The sequence below is a fragment of the Glycine soja genome, chromosome 18, assembly GCF_004193775.1.
Source record: "Glycine soja cultivar W05 chromosome 18, ASM419377v2, whole genome shotgun sequence".
NCBI classification, from domain to species: Eukaryota; Viridiplantae; Streptophyta; class Magnoliopsida; order Fabales; family Fabaceae; genus Glycine; species Glycine soja.
Window position 1 is genome coordinate 41001818 of NC_041019.1, and position 20257 is coordinate 41022074.

Genomic DNA, 20257 nt, shown 5'->3' on the forward strand with positions numbered 1-20257 from the left:
TTGTTTTCTCCTTTGTTTATTTGACCCCTTGCAGTCTTTTTATCAATGTACTAAAAAGTCAATTTGTGCTAATCTCTCTTTCCTTTTCAGCATATAAAATTGTTGTTGTCTTGTGTTTGTGTTTTCATAATTTAAATAGTCTACTCTGTCAGGACTGTTTGATGTGCTTGTTGATGGGAATAGAGTATTTTCTCTTCTATTTTCAACATTTTCAAAATTTTCAATTTTCATATTCTCAAAAGGTGATTTGATCTTTTTGTTGTGTAATTGCTAAGCATGACTGAAAATGCATGCTCCAATGAGTTGGCCCAGAGGCAAGGAAGACATAAAAGTATTTTCAATCCCCGTGATCAATTATCCAACCTCTATTTTACATACATATCCTCAAATAGTTTCTCCCCTTATTTTAAGCTTCCTTGCAGCCAAAGGTAAAACAGAATTTTCTATTAAAGAACCATGTAAGTGACAAAATAACTTATGTAAATGTAACATTTTTTACATTGATTATGTATATAAGGAATGTAAAAAAAGTTATACAAATAGATTCAAATATTCAAATCTTCCTCGAGACAAAAAAAAATATTTTAATTTTATAAGAACAAAAAAATATACTAAAATTTTTAAAAGAACCAAGATAAATTTCAAAAATCTCTAATTTTATGAGGGTGAAAAACATATTTTAATTTTTTTTATATAGTACAACTATGTGAGATACTGAGAGATTGCAAGTGGTTGAGATATATATTTAAAATTATTTACTGAATAATAAAATTATTTTCTTAATAAATATGTTATTGCAATTAAAAATTAAAAAACTCAAGTACAAATTCAAGAAAATGAAAGATACAATCTAAACTATATGTAATTTTAGAAGAAAAAAAAAGTCAGGAGATGCAAACACAATTTGTTCAAATAAACAATTTCAAAACAAGTTAACAGGTAATAAACATAATTTAAATTAAACAAAAATATGTGAGAATTTTTTTATGAGAAAATTGGTGCAAAACTCAAATCAAAAAATTAATGGAGGATTTTAAAAAATGGTATTTTATGTCTGAGTTGAAATTTGAAGAGTAGATTTTACATAAATAAACTTTGTGTTAGCCATAAAAATCTCCATCTATTAACTATTAAAAACAACTTTTAATAATTTTATTCAATTAAAATAAAATCTCCATCTATTAACTATTAAAAACAACTTCAAATAGCATGCAGCATGTTTATACATTTTTTACTTATTTAAGAAAAGTGTAATATATATACAAAATAAAATCTATTAAAGTTGTCATTATTAGATTATAACCGTTAAAGATTGCCCGCTCTTTTATCTTGTAGTGGTCATTATTATTATTATTATTATTATTATTATTATAAAGGCCAGACTGCTGCGTATTATTTTAACTACTTTTTATCCTATAAATGTCCCACTCACATCTTTGTTTTACCCACCCGCCATATTTCCTCTGTCTCGCGCGCACAACCTTGAGTTCAGCTTTCGTTCCATTGGGGGTTCATTCATCTCAGTTTTTTCATATTTCACATCAATTATAGTAGGCCACCAAACCAATGGCAAAAGCAGAACATCCTCGGAGAAAACTCGTTATAAAGATCTTCCCTCCAGGTTCTAAAGTTTCTTATTCTTGTGGTGCCAACACTCCAAAAGATTCAATAGTGTCCAAAGTGTGTGAGCTGAAGAATAAGAAGGGTTATTATGCGATGACAATGTGGGTTAACACCGAAAACCCATCAGAATCTTGTGTCACTGATTCAAGAATTTCAAGAACCGAAATGGCAACACGGGTTAACACTAAAAACCAGTCCAAAGTATGTGAGTCGGAGAAAAAGAAGGAGGATAGTGTGCGTGTGGAGTGCAAGAACAGAGAGAAGAAGAAGCAAAAGGTGGAGCACGTAATGATGATGGACCGTTGCAAGAAGATGCAATGCTGGGCGATGTTGAAGCGCTTGATGGTAGGAAGAGATGCGTGGGCTTTACAGAAGGATGTTCTTCATCCTAAGATTTTTTACGTTCTTGATAAGTCTGAAGCCATGAAAAAGCCAAAGGGTTTGGAGGATATTGAGTCAAAGTTGAAGAATTCGGATTACTCAGAAGCTTATGAGTTTGTGGATGATGTGAGGCTTGTGTTGTCTTATGCATTGCAATACCCTCCAAGGAGTGAGGTTCACAGAACTGCAACAAGGATCACCGAGGGTTTTGAGGTCAATTGGAAAACTATGAAGGAGAAGTGGATGCGTGAGGCCGAAGAGACGAACAAGATTTACAAGAGGGAATTACATGTGTGTCCAAATGAAAGAAGTCAAGTGAGTAATCATCTCACAAAAAGGAGCAATATTTTTATGTGCTGATTCAAAATAGCTTCTCACCACAAGTCAAGAAAGCTATGCCAATAAGGGTCATTATGAGCAGCATGGACATTACCCCTCTTCAAGAGTTTCATTTAATTACCTGGTTTATTCATTTTTATGTATAAAGTATCTATTCAGTTTCACGTAAGAAGTTTCTACTGTTTCTATTTTGAGTTGTAAGATTACTCCTCAATAACAAGAATAACAAGAAAGTTCTGCTATATTATGTTTTATTTTTTTGTGTTCCGTATCTCCTTGATGTTCTTGACATGACTTTGAAAAACATTTTATTATTACGTAATAAAGCAGCACGGATTACAATTTATCAAGTAATTATCCCCAAATTGATTGATTATGGAAAGGACTTCATTAATACACTACTGTTGGTTCTCGATCAGTATCATCAAGTTGATTCGGAATCGGAAGTATTTTTTTGAAAGGTTAAATAAGTTTAGTCAGTAAATTTGACCTAAAAGCATCACTGACTATGGTTGGTTGAAAAACCCTGGACTATATGACCTACTTTACTACCTAAGTTGACTAAGATTGGCACCCAACTATGTAGCATCGACAAATCCAAGATTCATCTCATCTTGAAGCAGATTTTTCATGCTCACGACACTCAAGTTAAGATTGAATTTGGGAGCAGGCCAAGGTTCTTCATGCCAATAGCATTCAATATCTTTATGGGTTTCCCCTACATCACAAAGGTCAATTGCTCAAGTGCATTTGGATTTAATCCTACACTCATCCCTCTATTTATGAGAAGTAACATTAAACCTATGAGTAGATAGAGATATAAATATGTATGTTATTAATACATAACATGGTGTTGAGAAGAAAAGTGCACTGAATACTTACCAACCGTTCTTGCTCGGAAGACCTCCCTGCAAAGCAGCTCTTCTTAATTCTCTTTATAGCAACATCTGTTCCCCGCCATTTTCCATGATAAACAGTTCCATAAGTACCAGATCCTAACTCCGTAAGGTCTTCAAGATCAGCATTTCTTATTATCTGCATTACATAGAAAAGGAAGAAAAAACTGTTAAACTTAAATTGAATCGTTGACCACCATTGAAAGAGTATATTAAATTATTTCATTCATGGCAATTATCTAATCAACTAAGACTTGGGTATCAACAATTCTTAATAGCCACATTTATGTGATATTGAAAGTTGAAGAAAAAACCAGAACTGAAACATTTCAGTGATGATCAACCTGTAAACCATAAAGCTAGCTTCCATTTCTGCTATCATTGCATCAGAAAGGAATTCATTTTTGTCTGTTTGATCGTCAACAAAATCCTGTAAATAAAAACAAAATATTCAGGAAGCCATAAAGAAAATATCATAAAACATCTTATTTCAGTTTTTCGTACCTCAGGTTCAGACTCAGGGACGATGCTCTCAGCTTCTGTATGAGATAAGGATACAACAACACTTACAACAACCTCTGGGATATATGGACAAACAACACCATTCATGTCTTCTACTACAACAAACGGCTCCACTCGATTTGCATCATTACACTTTCTTGATTGTTCTGAAATTTTATCTTCAACTTTTGACATTCCAGAGGCAGAGTATTCGGGGATAATCTGACTCACCATTTGACCAGTGCTGATAATAAAGTCATCAAGATAAGATGGTGCAATTTTAAAAGACATAATATTGCTTGAACATCCTGGTCATTCAATGGCATGTTTAGATTTGCGAATGCAGCAGGATACAAACTTGCAGAGCTTACAGTAGGGTTTTCTTGAAAACCTGCAACCCTCTGATTCTTACAAGGATGAATTTGTTCGGCTTTAAGAGAATCTGGGTGAATGGACAGCTCGAACATATGATCTCCTTGAGAAAATTTGTCACAAGAACCTACTTCACATTTAAAATTGGAGCATTTAAATCAAAGTTTCTGGTCAATGAAAGATCAATCCCTTGTTCACGATTCAGACCTTCAGCCAAAGCACATTTTTTGTGATCACTAGTCCTTTGGCTCATGTCAGGATCAGATCGGGCCCTTCCCACTAGATTATTTAGAGAGAGGCCCATCATGCCTGATGAAACAGGAACTATACCCTCAGAAGGTAGCTCCCAATTCTTTTGCATATTAATCTTAGCATTGAAGTTATTAGCAGGGAAGGACTCCAAAAGATGCAATTCAGGCACATGTCCCATATCAATGACAGTTGATTTCACCTCATGAACCTTGCTATCCATAAAAATTGGATTCTTTTCTTCAATTAACTTAATCCTTTCTAATTTTATGGAATTTTCCTGATATCCTCAGCAACATAGCTGGGTCCACTCAAGTCAGTTTGAGCATTAAGGTTCTTTTTTTCAGTTATAATGTTATCCATCATATGAACAGGATCATTCATTCCCAATGAATCATAGTATGGAGAAGATGCCAAATCTTGCCTTTTGTGTGGCTCAGATGACTCAACTTTTGGTGTCTTACTTTGCATTTGAGGATGATGGACAATGGACTCATGCTGATTCTCCATAAGGTTCACCCGTGAGACTTTATGGGGTAACATTGAAGATAATTGACACTTTTCAAGGTTAATGCAGAAAGATTGACAAAATCCATTTTGCGAGATGTAACCAGACCTTGCTCCACTCTCATTCAACTGTGGATCAGATAAGGCATGGGGCATCCCATGAGGGGAGTCTGTAATTCCATAAGATTCACCCTGTTGATAGATTAGATCATCCAAGCGTGAAAGAGGATTTTCAGAAAAGACTCTTATTTCCTTTTGCATGGACCTTCCACCAAAAATTTCATCAGTGTAACCATCACTTGGATTAACATATAAGGGAGTCACTAATTCATTGCCAGGATTGTAGTCCAAATGCCTATTGAGCTTTTTGGGCCGACCAACATCCCCATGCTGATAAGGATGGGTGTCGCTTGACAAAGTAGCAGCCACTTGTTAAGGGTATTTGCAATCCGCGGTTCTTATATTGGAGTACTCAGGATGTAGCTGAGCAGTAGAAAATGTTGCATTGCTCTCAATACTTCCCTGGCATGAGTTGTTACCCAGCAATTGTATATAACCTGTGCTAGAACCTGTTACCTGGATTGCAGTGGGAGGAATTGGCAAGGGCCTTTGGAAATTCAGGGAATCATTCAAAATTCCATCTTGATTTAAAGCATTAATACCATCCCTGATCTCCAACAGAGAAGAAGCATTTAGAATTTTTGAAAAAATTGGAGCCAAATTCAATTCTGACCCAAATGGACTAGCTTCATTTTAAAAACTTTTCCCACCAATGTTTGTCCTAGTAGGGTCTCACATGCCATTCACGGCATCAACATATTGGTAATAACGATCACTCTGCCGAACAGCACTTACCTCTGTCGATGATGCCTCTTCCAATTCAACGAAAGGAACTAAAAATATTCTTAGTTTTTGAGATCCTTCATGCCTTTCAAGCCCATGGTTTCCTCCTTCATATTTTAAAGATCTTCATAAGAGAAAACATATATTAAAACATTTCTATGTAGGTGGCGAAATGAGCATAAGGATCCTCATTTGGTAGACCGTGGAAGAGGATTCCTTATATTAGTTGTATGAGAGAATGAGGATAAGAAATGTTGGCAGCTTGAACCTCCAGCCTTGCAATGCTTGTCTAGAATTGTGAAGTTGCTGTACTAGAGTAATCCTCTAGTGTCATTCGTCGTGCATGTTCATCTTCCATTTGAATGTAGCTTTGTGGAGAGGGAAGGTGAGGTTTGACTTCTTCCTTGTGCTTCTTGTTCCCTTCTTTTTCTTGCAGCGTTGTTACATCTCATGGTCGCTTTAATTTCCAAGTTGATAGAAGCTAAAACTCCAGCTGCAGTTCTACCACGCTTACACAAAAACAAGGACTGCCGTGCAAATTATGGAAGAAAAGAATGCATAAGAAAAATTGTAAAAAGTAAGAATAAAAGAATTATTGCTTACAAATTGAAAATGTATGGCAACCTAGTACAAAGACAAAATCCCTTGCAACGGCACCAAAAACTTCTTAACGGTTGGGCAAGTGCACCAAATGTCCAAGTAGTAAAACTCGGAAGTCCGAGTGTCGAATTCCATAGGGATTTTTTTTTTGTACTTTTATGGTATAATTTTCAATTCGTAAGGAAAGAAATAAAGAGTGGTGTAAAATAAGTACAAGAATAGTAATAGATAACAACTACTGGTAGAGAAAATAATAGAAATCAAAATAATTAATTAGAAAATTCAATAGAATGAGAATGTTAGGTCCTAGTATGCCTTGTTTGCCTAGGATGTATGATTTTTAGATTTTTCTTTATCAATTAGGTGAATTTATCCTACCTACATCTATTCGATTACTTGCCCCTGATGCCTCACGATGACAAGCCTATTTTACCTACCTATCTCCCAAATGCCTTTGTAAAGATTCAATAGATAAAATGCATGAAGCTTTGATTCTAGATGTGTGCTTTAATGCATGGGCATAATGTTGTCATCCTATGTCTAGCAATGATTTCCTTATGATATCTTTTCTTTTTGTTCTAATATAAGTTATCCTTTGTCGAGCGTCTAACCCCAAAAACTGATGCATGCATACTTTCTTTATATTTTTATTAAGATTTACCCTCTGTCGAGCATCTAACTCCTATCATAATGTAAAGATGAGTAATGCATGAAATATAAATAAGAAAAGACAATAGGATAGAAAACACCTATTGCATTGATAAATATGAAGTGCATCATACATCTCTTTAGCTCTTTAGGCCTGCCAAGCCCTAACTAGAGGTTTATCCTCTCATGGCGATTGAGGGCCTTACACTGAAATGGGGTATAAGAATTGGTGGAGGAGAAGGGATGGAAGAAGGGAATAGAAAAAATGATGAGAAAGAGAAGAGAATTCCCCAAGGAAGAGTTCTCATGCATTAGGTAGGTTTGAGAGTCCTCAGAGACTCGGTGTGTTCTTTCTTATTGGCTTGAATCTCTTTTTATAGTTGCTGAAGTGGATTTAGGCCTTCGTACTCGCGCTTAGCGATTTGCTCGCTCAGTGCAGGTGCGTGTTTTCGCACTCAGCGGGTGCTATGTGCTTAGTGCAAGTGCGTGTTTTCTCGTGCAGCGCATTGAGCACTCCTTGGTCTGGGCTGATGCTAAATTCTTAATTTTTCTTCATAATTTCAATAGCTTTTTGCTTTTAATCCCTCTTGTTTTTATATCTGCAGCCATAATTTGGAAAAGAAAATCAATTCTTAACGATTAAGCACAAATAACTGCTAAATAATAATTTTTAAAGACAATTTCACTTTATTTCTCATTATCAAAAACACATTTAATTTGCAGTTATCAAAATCTCTCAATTAAAAACTTTGCTTGTCCTCAAGTAAAACAAAATAAGAGCAGGCTTTGAATGCTCCAACACTTTCAATAGCTGCAAATTCCCTCAACTGCAACTTTTTGCAATTGCCATGATCTTGCAATGGAAGCATAAACAAACGTTTTAGACAGAATTGGTTACTAGTACAAATCAATCAGGTCGGCTTGCCTCACTTTTCCTCACAAGGTTTTAGTGTTTCTCTCTGTGCACAAGTGTCTTGGGTGAGTGTTTAAAATTCTACGACCTGCAGTTAATGTTCCCAATTTTGCATTTCACCTCAGTTAAAGTTATCTAGGCTTTATTTGTTTGTCAACCTCAACACTTATGGCACCTATTTTTCTGCCCCCAAATTTCTTTTTATTTTTTATTTTTTTTGGATAGAAAACTTTTGGGCCTAACAGATTTTTGAGGCTGCCTTATTAGGTGTTGTTTTTACCTTCCCAAGACCATCTTTATCCTAGCCCTCCACCAAATTAGGGGTCTATTATGACTAAAACCCTTATGCTCTCTTAGAACCCCAAAACAAGGTCAGAGATATCAGAAATTAGGCTCAGGGGTTTTATTTAGAAAAATAATTATTAATTTTTGGCTCAACAAGGGTGCAAGGGATAAATTTTCATCAGAGGTTGGCTTTTTGGCTAAGTGGCTAAAATAAAAAGAAACATGGCTTTAATCATTTCCACCTTATGTAATTAATCTAATAGTCTAAGAATGATGAAGAATTGGAAAATTAAAAACAAACGTTCTCTCACAAATACGTTCATAAAGCTTACCAGAACAAGATAAAGTTGTTGGCTTACCGTATCATGATTTCTTTCACCCAAGCTAACCATTTCTCTCTTTGTTGTGATTCATACTCCACTGCTTGAACTGACGCTTGCCTCTAGGGAACCAACATTTTCACAAAATTGGCATGCAACATTTCAAGTGTTGAGTCCTTTCATAAAAACTTTTAATAGTGACCTTATAATTATCATGCAATTATTCAATAGAGGATAACATAACTGAATTTAAATATCATTATTAACAGACCAAGTTAAAAAAAACATAAAGTTCAAATAAAACATCAAAAGCATAAATAAAACATAGAATTAAAATCGTGTTTCTCTTCAACCCAAGTCTGGCCATGGGCCCCAATCAGCAGCTGTCAGGTCCACAATGATGTAATCTTCAGCTCCGGCCATAGACTCTCTGACCTCAAATAGCTCACCCCCCTCCCCCATCAATAGAGGGTTGTACTCCTGGCCACACAACTTGTTGGATGAAGGCCTCTGGGGTCATAAGTGGTGGGTTCATCTTCATGTGAATGGAAAGTCAATAAAGAGACTGAACGATGATCTATTGGTCCTGATAGATGGACTGGAGCATCTATCTGTGTAGATCCAGCTAAGCTGAAGTGGATGGGTGTTGGTGACATGCGGCCTATGGTGGTGGTTGTGTGAGTAGCGGGGCGTCTGGTGCGCCAGCTCTAGTGCGAGTATGACGGGGCCCGAGGAATGTGATGGATGGATCTGCGGGGTTCCAGCAATTCTTCTTTATGTAGGCTAAGTTAATCACATGACTTAGTGACTCAAAAGTCATGGTGTCAGAAACGACCCCCTGAGCGTCACATAGTGTTGTGATCAACGCTGGGAACCCTAATCTGGAGGTGCTGGACTGGGCGATCTATGTGATTTGACCTGAGATGAAACTGCCCAAGTCCATGTCCATCTTTATTATGAGACCCTAAATCAGTCTTGTCCTGTGAACATTCATTTCAGAAGTGTGAGAAGTAAGAACAAGACTAAAGTAAGAAAGTACGCTCCATGTTTGTGCGAGCGTAGTCAGATCCTTCCTCAACAACTTCCATGGGGCACCATCAGCGTTCAGAACAAAACCTCCACCAGGTGTGCGTAGGTCTGTCACAATAGCCTGATGGTCCGAATATGTATGTAGATACTAGGAATATGCTAGATATTCCTCTCCATCAACAAGGTTAACTGCAGTGTCAAGGAAGTCATCGATTTCTGTGTAGAACCGGATGACCTGTCCTCGCACCCTGCAATATTTTGGAGCTCCGTCCTCTGGGTCATAAATGTTTGAGTAGAATTCCTTGACCAAAGCAACGTCAATTTGCTTCTCCGGGAGTTTCGTGAGTACCCGATGCCACTGCCTCCTCTGGAGCTCCCCATAAAATTCATCAAACAAACCCAGGGCTAGCTCCACGTTCCTCTCTGGTAGAATGTTCCAAAGGTGAACATTGTCTTGGTACCGATGCCAAGCAGTTTCAAAAGTAAAGCGAGAGGAATTCTGGTGCAGCGCAAGTGAAAGCAGAAAAGAGAATAAAGTAATGACAGATGGAATTTAAAAGGGAAGAGGGGAAGTTGGGGTGTTGGGCAATTTTTAAAAACTGCCCAGCAGTTATGACATGCACGCTTAACGAGCAGTGGCTGCTAAGTGCACTAAGGGAGACGTCCCTTGGAATTCCCCCAAAATTTCAAATTTCAAATTTAAATTTCCCTAGGCACTCAACGGGGGAGTCTAACTGAGCGTGTGTGTCGGTAGTGTGGCGCTAGGAGCGTAGCTACGCTTAGCGCGAGACTCTTGTCAGCCAAAGCATCTTTTGCTTCCTACACCCCTAAAATCAATATATACAGCTATTGGGCTTTTTCTTTTACAAAAATGCTAGAAATTTTGAAAAAAATGTTGGGTTGCCTCCTAGTCAGCGCTTAGTTTATCGTCTTTAGCTAGACATTGTGTTTCCTTAGGGGTCATTCAAATAGACAATGCTTGTCAGCCTTTCTAATTGTCCGCCATTTTAAATTTTCAGATGTTGTACATTGACGATCCATATCTTTTCAAGGTTTCCTGTTGTAGGGTCCATCATCTCCACTACTCCATGGGGTCTCACTTCTTTAATCATGAATGGCCCTAGCCACTTTAATTTTAGTTTTCTAGGAAATAACCTGAGCCTGGAGTTAAAGAGTAAAACCTGTTATCCTAGCTGGAAGTCCTATCTCTGTATTTTCTTGTCATGATATGCCTTCATCTTCTGCTTATAAATTCTGGAGGATTTGTAGGCGTTCATCCTTATTTTTTCTAACTCCAGCAATTGTAACTTCCTCTCTTCTCTATATGTAGCTTAATCAAAGTTGAGTATTTACGAGCCATATAGGCTTTGTTCTCCAATTCCACCGGTAGGTGGCATGCCTTTCCATATACCAACTGAAACGGGGACAGGCCAATGGGGGTCTTGAAAGCCCAGAGAGCATCATCTCAGTTCAAAGCCCAATCCTTTCTTGATGATGCAACAATCTTCTCAAGGATTCGCTTTAGCTCTCTATTTGAGACTTCTGCTTGACCATTTGTCTGTGGATGATAAGGTGTGGCCACCTTGTGTTTGACATTGTAATGCTCCAGAACCTTTTTTAGTTGTGTGTTGTAGAAGTGTGTTCCTCCGTCACTGATTAGGGCCCTATGTACCCCAAAATGGGAAAATATGTCTTTCTTTAAAAAAAATTATCACCACCCTGGCATCATTCTTTGGAGTGGCTATGGCTTCCACCCACTTGGACACATAATCTATGGCTACCAAGATATAGATATTCATGTATAAAGATGGAAGAGGTCCCACAAAATCAATGCCCCAGCAATAAAAAAATTATACCTCCATTATGTTTTGTAGAGGCATCTCGTTTCTTGTGGAAATCCCCCCTGTTCTCTGGCATTTGTCACAGTGACGCACATAGTCAAGAACGTCTTTAAAGATTGAGGGCCAAAAGAAACCTGATTGTAGTACTTTTGTTGTCGTCCTGTCTCCATTGTGGTGACCGCCATAAGGAGAACTATGACAGTGCTAAACGATGCTCTATGCTTCCTCCATTGTAACACACCTCCTTAGCAAATTATCTGCTCCCAGCTTGAACAAATGTGGGTCATCCCATACATAGAAGTAGGCGTCGTGTAGAAACTTCTTTCGCTGAATTTAGTTGAGTTCTTCAGGAATGATCCCTGTGGCTTTGTAGTTGGCCATGTCAACAAACCAAGGTCTTGTGGTTAGTTGTAAGAGGAATTCATCTAGAAATTCTCCCCTTACTTCTGATTCTTCTTTAGTTACTTCTTCATTCTTCAACCGGGAGAGGTGATCAGCAACCACATTCTCGAATCCCTTCTTGTCTTTGATAACTATATCGAACTCTTGTATAAGCAGGACCCATCTAATCAACCTTGGTTTGGAATCTGCTTTGGTGAGATGGTGCTTGATGGCGGCATGATTGGTGAAAATCACTACCTTTGACCCCACCAAGTATGACCTAAATTTTTCCAAAGGCAAAGACAATAGCTAGCATCTCATTCTGCGTAGTGGCATAATTCATGTGTTCATCATTAAGAACCTTGCTAGCATAGTAAATGGCATGGAATGTCTTGTGTCGCCTTTGTCCTAGGACTACGCCCACTGCATAGTCACTGACATCACACATCAATTCAAATTCTTTGCTCCAATTAGGTGCGATCATTACTGGTGCAGTTGTGAGCTTGTTTTTCAGGGTTTGGAATGCTGCTGAACATTCTTCATCAAATTTAAAAATAACATCTTTGTTTAGCAGATTACTAAGTGGCCTTGCAATCTTGGAGAAGTCTTTGATGGAATGAAGATATTTCCATCTTCCCTTCAGCAGTCTCTGACTCTAGGAAGTATTTCTTTAGGAACTTTTGTACGACTTCTTCACAAGTCTGCAAGCTATTACCTTTAAAGGAGTGTAGATACCTTTTTGCTTCCCCAGCTAAAGAAAAACAAAAGAGATTAAGGCGTATAGCAGTTTCAGGGACACCAACTATTTTTACCGTGTTACAAATTTCTATGTAGGTGGCTAGATAAGCATAAGGATTGTCATTTGATAGACCGTGGAAGAGGTTTCCTTGTATTAGTTGTATATGAGAGAATGAGGATAAGAAATGTTGGCTGCTTGAACCTCCGACCTTGCAATGCTTATGAAGAATTGTGGAGTTGTTGTACTAGGGTAGTCCTCTAGCGTCATTCTTCGTGCATGTTCCTCTTCCATTTGAATGTAGCTTTGTGGAGAGGGAGGAGGTGAGGTTTGATTGCTTTCTTATGCTTCTTGTTCCCTTCTTTTTCTTGCAGCGTTGTTACGCCTGTAAGTGGCTTCAATTTCCAAGTTGACAGGAGCTAAATCTCCAGCTGCAGTTCTACCTCGCATACACAAAAACAAGCACTATTGTGCAAATTATGGAAGAAAAGGATGGAGAAGAAAAATTGAAAAAATAAAGAATAAAAGAATTATTGCTTACGAATTAAAAATGTATGACAACCTAATACGAATACAAAATCCCCGGCAACGGCGCCAAAAACATGTTAATGGTTTGGCAAGTGCACCAAATGTCCAAGTATTAAAATTCAGAAGTTCGAGTGTCGAATTTCATAGGGATTTTTTTTTTGTACTTTTATTGTGTAATTTTCAATTCGTAAGGGAAGAAATAAAGAGTGGTGTAAAATAAGTACAATAATACTAATAGATAACCTCTAATGGTAGAGAAAATAATAGAAAGCAAAATAATTAATTAGAGAATTCAGTAGAATGAGAACATTAGGACCTAGCATGCCTTGTTTTCCTAGGATGTATGGTTTTTGGATTTTTCTTTATCAATTAGGTGAATTTATCCTATCCACATCTATTTGATTACTTGTCCCTGATGCCTCAAGATGACAAGCCTATTTTACCTACCTATCTCCCAAATGCCTTTGTAAAGATTCAATAGATAAAATGCATGAAGCTTGGATTCTAGATATGTGCTTTAATGCATGGGCATAATGTTGTCATCCTATGTCTAGCAATGATTTCCTTGTGATATCTTTTCTTTTGGTTCTAATATAAGATATCTTCTGTCGAGCACCTAACCCCAAAAACTGATGCATGCATATTTTCTTTATATTTTTTTTAAGAGTTACCCTCTGTCGAGCATCTAACTCCTAACATAATGTAAAGATGAGAAATGCATGAAATATAAATAAGAAAAGACAATAGGATATAAAACACCTATTGCATTGATAAATATGGAGTACATCATACATCTCTTAGGCTTTTAGGCCTGCCAGACCATAACTAGGGGTTTAGCTTCTCATGGCCATTGAGGGTCTTACACTGAAATGGGGGTATAAGAATTGGTGGAGGAGAAGGGATGGAAGAAGGGAATAGAAAAAATGATGAGAGAGAGAGAGAAGAGAATTCCATAAGGAAGAGTTCTTAGGCTTTAGGTAGGTGTGAGAGTGCTCTGAGACTCGGTGTGTCCTTTCTCCTTGGTTTGACTCTCTTTTTATAATTGTTGAAGTGGATTTGGGTTTTCGTACTCACGCTTTGCTCATTCACCGCAGGTGGTTCTTTTCTTGCTCATCGCATTTTTTGCACTGAGCGCGCCTTGGGTTGGGCCTGATGCTAAATCCTTAATTTTTCTTCATTATTTTGTAGCTTTGTGCTTTTAATCCCTCCACTTTTTATATTTGCAACTATAATTTTGGAAAAAAAATATCAATTCTTAACAATTTAGCACAAATAACTGTTAAATAATTATTTTTGAAGACAATTTCACTTTATTTCTCATTATCAAAAACACATTTATTTAGCAGTGATCAGTATGACCCAAAATTGCTAATAATAAACCATTAATAATACCAAGAGTCAATAATGTAGTAGTCATCAACGACAAAATTAACAATTATATTGCTTCAGTTAAATCCTATAGAACATTTATACTTCAACCATATATATTTCTTTGGTTGCTACATGCACACACACACAAGATCTTTATACTAAAAAGAATATCAAGAGATCCAAATGCTTTGGGTTGAATTCGTCTTCTCTTCATCTTTCATATCTCATGGAACAAACATAAAATTTAAATATTTATAAGAGGCTCAAAACATATTTTAGTGTAAAAAAAATGTTAAACATATTTGCATTGTTTTCTCCTTTGTTTATTTGACCCCTTGCAGTCTTTTTATCAATGTACTAAAAAGTCAATTTGTGCTAATCTCTCTTTCCTTTTCAGCATATAAAATTGTTGTTGTCTTGTGTTTGTGTTTTCATAATTTAAATAGTCTACTCTGTCAGGACTGTTTGATGTGCTTGTTGATGGGAATAGAGTATTTTCTCTTCTATTTTCAACATTTTCAAAATTTTCAATTTTCATATTCTCAAAAGGTGATTTGATCTTTTTGTTGTGTAATTGCTAAGCATGACTGAAAATGCATGCTCCAATTAGTTGGCCCAGAGGCAAGGAAGACATAAAAGTATTTTCAATCCCCGTGATCAATTATTCAACCTCTATATTACATACATATCCTCAAATAGTTTCTCCCCTTATTTTAAGCTTCCTTGCAGCCAAAGGTAAAACAGAATTTTCTATTAAAGAACCATGTAAGTGACAAAATAACTTATGTAAATGTAACATTTTTTACATTGATTATGTATATAAGGAATGTAAAAAAAGTTATACAAATAGATTCAAATATTCAAATCTTCCTCGAGACAAAAAAAAATATTTTAATTTTATAAGAACAAAAAAATATACTAAAATTTTTAAAAGAACCAAGATAAATTTCAAAAATCTCTAATTTTATGAGGGTGAAAAACATATTTTAATTTTTTTTATATAGTACAACTGTGTGAGATACTGAGAGATTGCAAGTGGTTGAGATATATATTTAAAATTATTTACTGAATAATAAAATTTTCTTAATAAATATGTTATTGCAATTAAAAATTAAAAAACTCAAGTACAAATTCAAGAAAATGAAAGATACAATCTAAACTATATGTAATTTTAGAAGAAAAAAAAAGTCAGGAGATGCAAACACAATTTGTTCAAATAAACAATTTCAAAACAAGTTAACAGGTAATAAACATAATTTAAATTAAACAAAAATATGTGAGAATTTTTTTATGAGAAAATTGGTGCAAAACTCAAATCAAAAAATTAATGGAGGATTTTAAAAAATGGTATTTTATGTCTGAGTTGAAATTTGAAGAGTAGATTTTACATAAATAAACTTTGTGTTAGCCATAAAAATCTCCATCTATTAACTATTAAAAACAACTTTTAATAATTTTATTCAATTAAAATAAAATCTCCATCTATTAACTATTAAAAACAACTTCAAATAGCATGCAGCATGTTTATACATTTTTTACTTATTTAAGAAAAGTGTAATATATATACAAAATAAAATCTATTAAAGTTGTCATTATTAGATTATAACCGTTAAAGATTGCCCGCTCTTTTATCTTGTAGTGGTCATTATTATTATTATTATTATTATTATTATAAAGGCCAGACTGCTGCGTATTATTTTAACTACTTTTTATCCTATAAATATCCCACTCACATCTTTGTTTTACCCACCCGCCATATTTCCTCTGTCTCGCGCGCACAACCTTGAGTTCAGCTTTCGTTCCATTGGGGGTTCATTCATCTCAGTTTTTTCATATTTCACATCAATTATAGTAGGCCACCAAACCAATGGCAAAAGCAGAACATCCTCGGAGAAAACTCGTTATAAAGATCTTCCCTCCAGGTTCTAAAGTTTCTTATTCTTGTGGTGCCAACACTCCAAAAGATTCAATAGTGTCCAAAGTGTGTGAGCTGAAGAATAAGAAGGGTTATTATGCGATGACAATGTGGGTTAACACCGAAAACCCATCAGAATCTTGTGTCACTGATTCAAGAATTTCAAGAACCGAAATGGCAACACGGGTTAACACTAAAAACCAGTCCAAAGTATGTGAGTCGGAGAAAAAGGAGGATAGTGTGCGTGTGGAGTGCAAGAACAGAGAGAAGAAGAAGCAAAAGGTGGAGCACGTAATGATGATGGACCGTTGCAAGAAGATGCAATGCTGGGCGATGTTGAAGCGCTTGATGGTAGGAAGAGATGCGTGGGCTTTACAGAAGGATGTTCTTCATCCTAAGATTTTTTACGTTCTTGATAAGTCTGAAGCCATGAAAAAGCCAAAGGGTTTGGAGGATATTGAGTCAAAGTTGAAGAATTCGGATTACTCAGAAGCTTATGAGTTTGTGGATGATGTGAGGCTTGTGTTGTCTTATGCATTGCAATACCCTCCAAGGAGTGAGGTTCACAGAACTGCAACAAGGATCACCGAGGGTTTTGAGGTCAATTGGAAAACTATGAAGGAGAAGTGGATGCGTGAGGCCGAAGAGACGAACAAGATTTGCAAGAGGGAATTACATGTGTGTCCAAATGAAAGAAGTCAAGTGAGTAATCATCTCACAAAAAGGAGCAATATTTTTATGTGCTGATTCAAAATAGCTTCTCACCACAAGTCAAGAAAGCTATGCCAATAAGGGTCATTATGAGCAGCATGGACATTACCCCTCTTCAAGAGTTTCATTTAATTACCTGGTTTATTCATTTTTATGTATAAAGTATCTATTCAGTTTCACCTAAGAAGTTTCTACTGTTTCTATTTTGAGTTGTAAGATTACTCCTCAATAACAAGAATAACAAGAAAGTTCTGCTATATTATGTTTTATTTTTTTGTGTTCCGTATCTCCTTGATGTTCTTGACATGACTTTGAAAAACATTTTATTATTACGTAATAAAGCAGCACGGATTACAATTTATCAAGTAATTATCCCCAAATTGATTGATTATGGAAAGGACTTCATTAATACACTACTGTTGGTTCTCGATCAGTATCATCAAGTTGATTCGGAGTCGGAAGTATTTTTTTGAAAGGTTAAATAAGTTTAGTCAGTAAATTTGACCTAAAAGCATCACTGACTATGGTTGGTTGAAAAACCCTGGACTATATGACCTACTTTACTACCTAAGTTGACTAAGATTGGCACCCAACTATGTAGCATCGACAAATCCAAGATTCATCTCATCTTGAAGCAGATTTTTCATGCTCACGACACTCAAGTTAAGATTGAATTTGGGAGCAGGCCAAGGTTCTTCATGCCAATAGCATTCAATATCTTTATGGGTTTCCCCTACATCACAAAGGTCAATTGCTCAAGTGCATTTGGATTTAATCCTACACTCATCCCTCTATTTATGAGAAGTAACATTAAACCTATGAGTAGATAGAGATATAAATATGTATGTTATTAATACATAACATGGTGTTGAGAAGAAAAGTGCACTGAATACTTACCAACCGTTCTTGCTCAGAAGACCTCCCTGCAAAGCAGCTCTTCTTAATTCTCTTTATAGCAACATCTGTTCCCCGCCATTTTCCATGATAAACAGTTCCATAAGTACCAGATCCTAACTCCGTAAGGTCTTCAAGATCAGCATTTCTTATTATCTGCATTACATAGAAAAGGAAGAAAAAACTGTTAAACTTAAATTGAATCGTTGACCACCATTGAAAGAGTATATTAAATTATTTCATTCATGGCAATTATCTAATCAACTAAGACTTGGGTATCAACAATTCTTAATAGCCACATTTATGTGATATTGAAAGTTGAAGAAAAAACCAGAACTGAAACATTTCAGTGATGATCAACCTGTAAACCATAAAGCTAGCTTCCATTTCTGCTATCATTGCATCAGAAAGGAATTCATTTTTGTCTGTTTGATCGTCAACAAAATCCTGTAAATAAAAACAAAATATTCAGGAAGCCATAAAGAAAATATCATAAAACATCTTATTTCAGTTTTTCGTACCTCAGGTTCAGACTCAGGGACGATGCTCTCAGCTTCTGTATGAGATAAGGATACAACAACACTTACAACAACCTCTGGGATATATGGACAAACAACACCATTCATGTCTTCTACTACAACAAACGGCTCCACTCGATTTGCATCATTACACTTTCTTGATTGTTCTGAAATTTTATCTTCAACTTTTGACATTCCAGAGGCAGAGTATTCGGGGATAATCTGACTCACCATTTGACCAGTGCTGATAATAAAGTCATCAAGATAAGATGGTGCAATTTTAAAAGACATAATATTGCTTGAACAATCCTGGTCATTCAATGGCATGTTTAGATTTGCGAATGCAGCAGGATACAAACTTGCAGAGCTTACAGTAGGGTTTTCTTGAAAACCTGCAACCCTCTGATTCTTACAAGGATGAATTTGTTCGGCTTTAAGAGAATCTGGGTGAATGGACAGCTCGAACATATGATCTCCTTGAGAAAATTTGTCACAAGAACCTACTTCACATTTTAAAATTGGAGCATTTAAATCAAAGTTTCTGGTCAATGAAAGATCAATCCCTTGTTCACGATTCAGACCTTCAGCCAAAGCACATTTTTTGTGATCACTAGTCCTTTGGCTCATGTCAGGATCAGATCGGGCCCTTCCCACTAGATTATTTAGAGAGAGGCCCATCATGCCTGATGAAACAGGAACTATACCCTCAGAAGGTAGCTCCCAATTCTTTTGCATATTAATCTTAGCATTGAAGTTATTAGCAGGGAAGGACTCCAAAAGATGCAATTCAGGCACATGTCCCATATCAATGACAGTTGATTTCACCTCATGAACCTTGCTATCCATAAAAATTGGATTCTTTTCTTCAATTAACTTAATCCTTTCTAATTTTATGGAATTTTCCTGAATATCCTCAGCAACATAGCTGGGTCCACTCAAGTCAGTTTGAGCATTAAGGTTCTTTTTTTCAGTTATAATGTTATCCATCATATGAACAGGATCATTCATTCCCAATGAATCATAGTATGGAGAAGATGCCAAATCTTGCCTTTTGTGTGGCTCAGATGACTCAACTTTTGGTGTCTTACTTTGCATTTGAGGATGATGGACAATGGACTCATGCTGATTCTCCATAAGGTTCACCCGTGAGACTTTATGGGGTAACATTGAAGATAATTGACACTTTTCAAGGTTAATGCAGAAAGATTGACAAAATCCATTTTGCGAGATGTAACCAGACCTTGCTCCACTCTCATTCAACTGTGGATCAGATAAGGCATGGGGCATCCCATGAGGGGAGTCTGTAATTCCATAAGATTCACCCTGTTGATAGATTAGATCATCCAAGCGTGAAAGAGGATTTTCAGAAAAGACTCTTATTTCCTTTTGCATGGACCTTCCACCAAAAATTTCATCAGTGTAACCATCACTTGGATTAACATATAAGGGAGTCACTAATTCATTGCCAGGATTGTAGTCCAAATGCCTATTGAGCTTTTTGGGCCGACCAACATCCCCATGCTGATAAGGATGGGTGTCGCTTGACAAAGTAGCAGCCACTTGTTAAGGGTATTTGCAATCCGCGGTTCTTATATTGGAGTACTCAGGATGTAGCTGAGCAGTAGAAAATGTTGCATTGCTCTCAATACTTCCCTGGCATGAGTTGTTACCCAGCAATTGTATATAACCTGTGCTAGAACCTGTTACCTGGATTGCAGTGGGAGGAATTGGCAAGGGCCTTTGGAAATTCAGGGAATCATTCAAAATTCCATCTTGATTTAAAGCATTAATACCATCCCTGATCTCCAACAGAGAAGAAGCATTTAGAATTTTTGAAAAAATTGGAGCCAAATTCA

The 20257-nt window shown here is 36.4% G+C and overlaps 3 protein-coding genes across 3 annotated transcripts in view; 2 read left to right on the plus strand and 1 right to left on the minus strand.

Annotated features, from left to right (window-relative positions):
* Positions 1-1566: 1566 nt before the first annotated feature.
* LOC114397244 lies at positions 1567-2364 on the plus strand. Its single transcript, XM_028359336.1, has one exon. The coding sequence runs from the start codon at positions 1567-1569 to the stop codon at positions 2362-2364; it is 798 nt and encodes a 265-aa protein (XP_028215137.1).
* A 13866-nt stretch (positions 2365-16230) lies between these two features.
* Positions 16231-17025, plus strand: LOC114397245. Its single transcript, XM_028359337.1, has one exon. The coding sequence runs from the start codon at positions 16231-16233 to the stop codon at positions 17023-17025; it is 795 nt and encodes a 264-aa protein (XP_028215138.1).
* Positions 17026-17647: 622 nt separating this feature from the next.
* The window catches only part of LOC114397246, a 57677-nt gene continuing 55067 nt past the window's right edge, over positions 17648-20257 (minus strand). The window contains exons 3-7 of the mRNA XM_028359338.1: positions 20109-20199; positions 18405-19922; positions 18253-18330; positions 17887-18039; positions 17648-17722 (exon numbers count right to left, since the gene is read on the minus strand). Of these exons, the coding sequence (XP_028215139.1) occupies positions 17648-17722; positions 17887-18039; positions 18253-18330; positions 18405-19922; positions 20109-20199 (1915 nt within the window). The remainder of the gene's footprint in view (positions 17723-17886; positions 18040-18252; positions 18331-18404; positions 19923-20108; positions 20200-20257) is intronic.

What these genes read in the sequence shown, in the direction of transcription:
- LOC114397244 (XM_028359336.1), top strand. Translation starts at nt 1,567, where the DNA reads ATGGCAAAAGCAGAACATCCTCGGAGAAAACTCGTTATAAAGATCTTC.
- LOC114397245 (XM_028359337.1), top strand. Translation starts at nt 16,231, where the DNA reads ATGGCAAAAGCAGAACATCCTCGGAGAAAACTCGTTATAAAGATCTTC.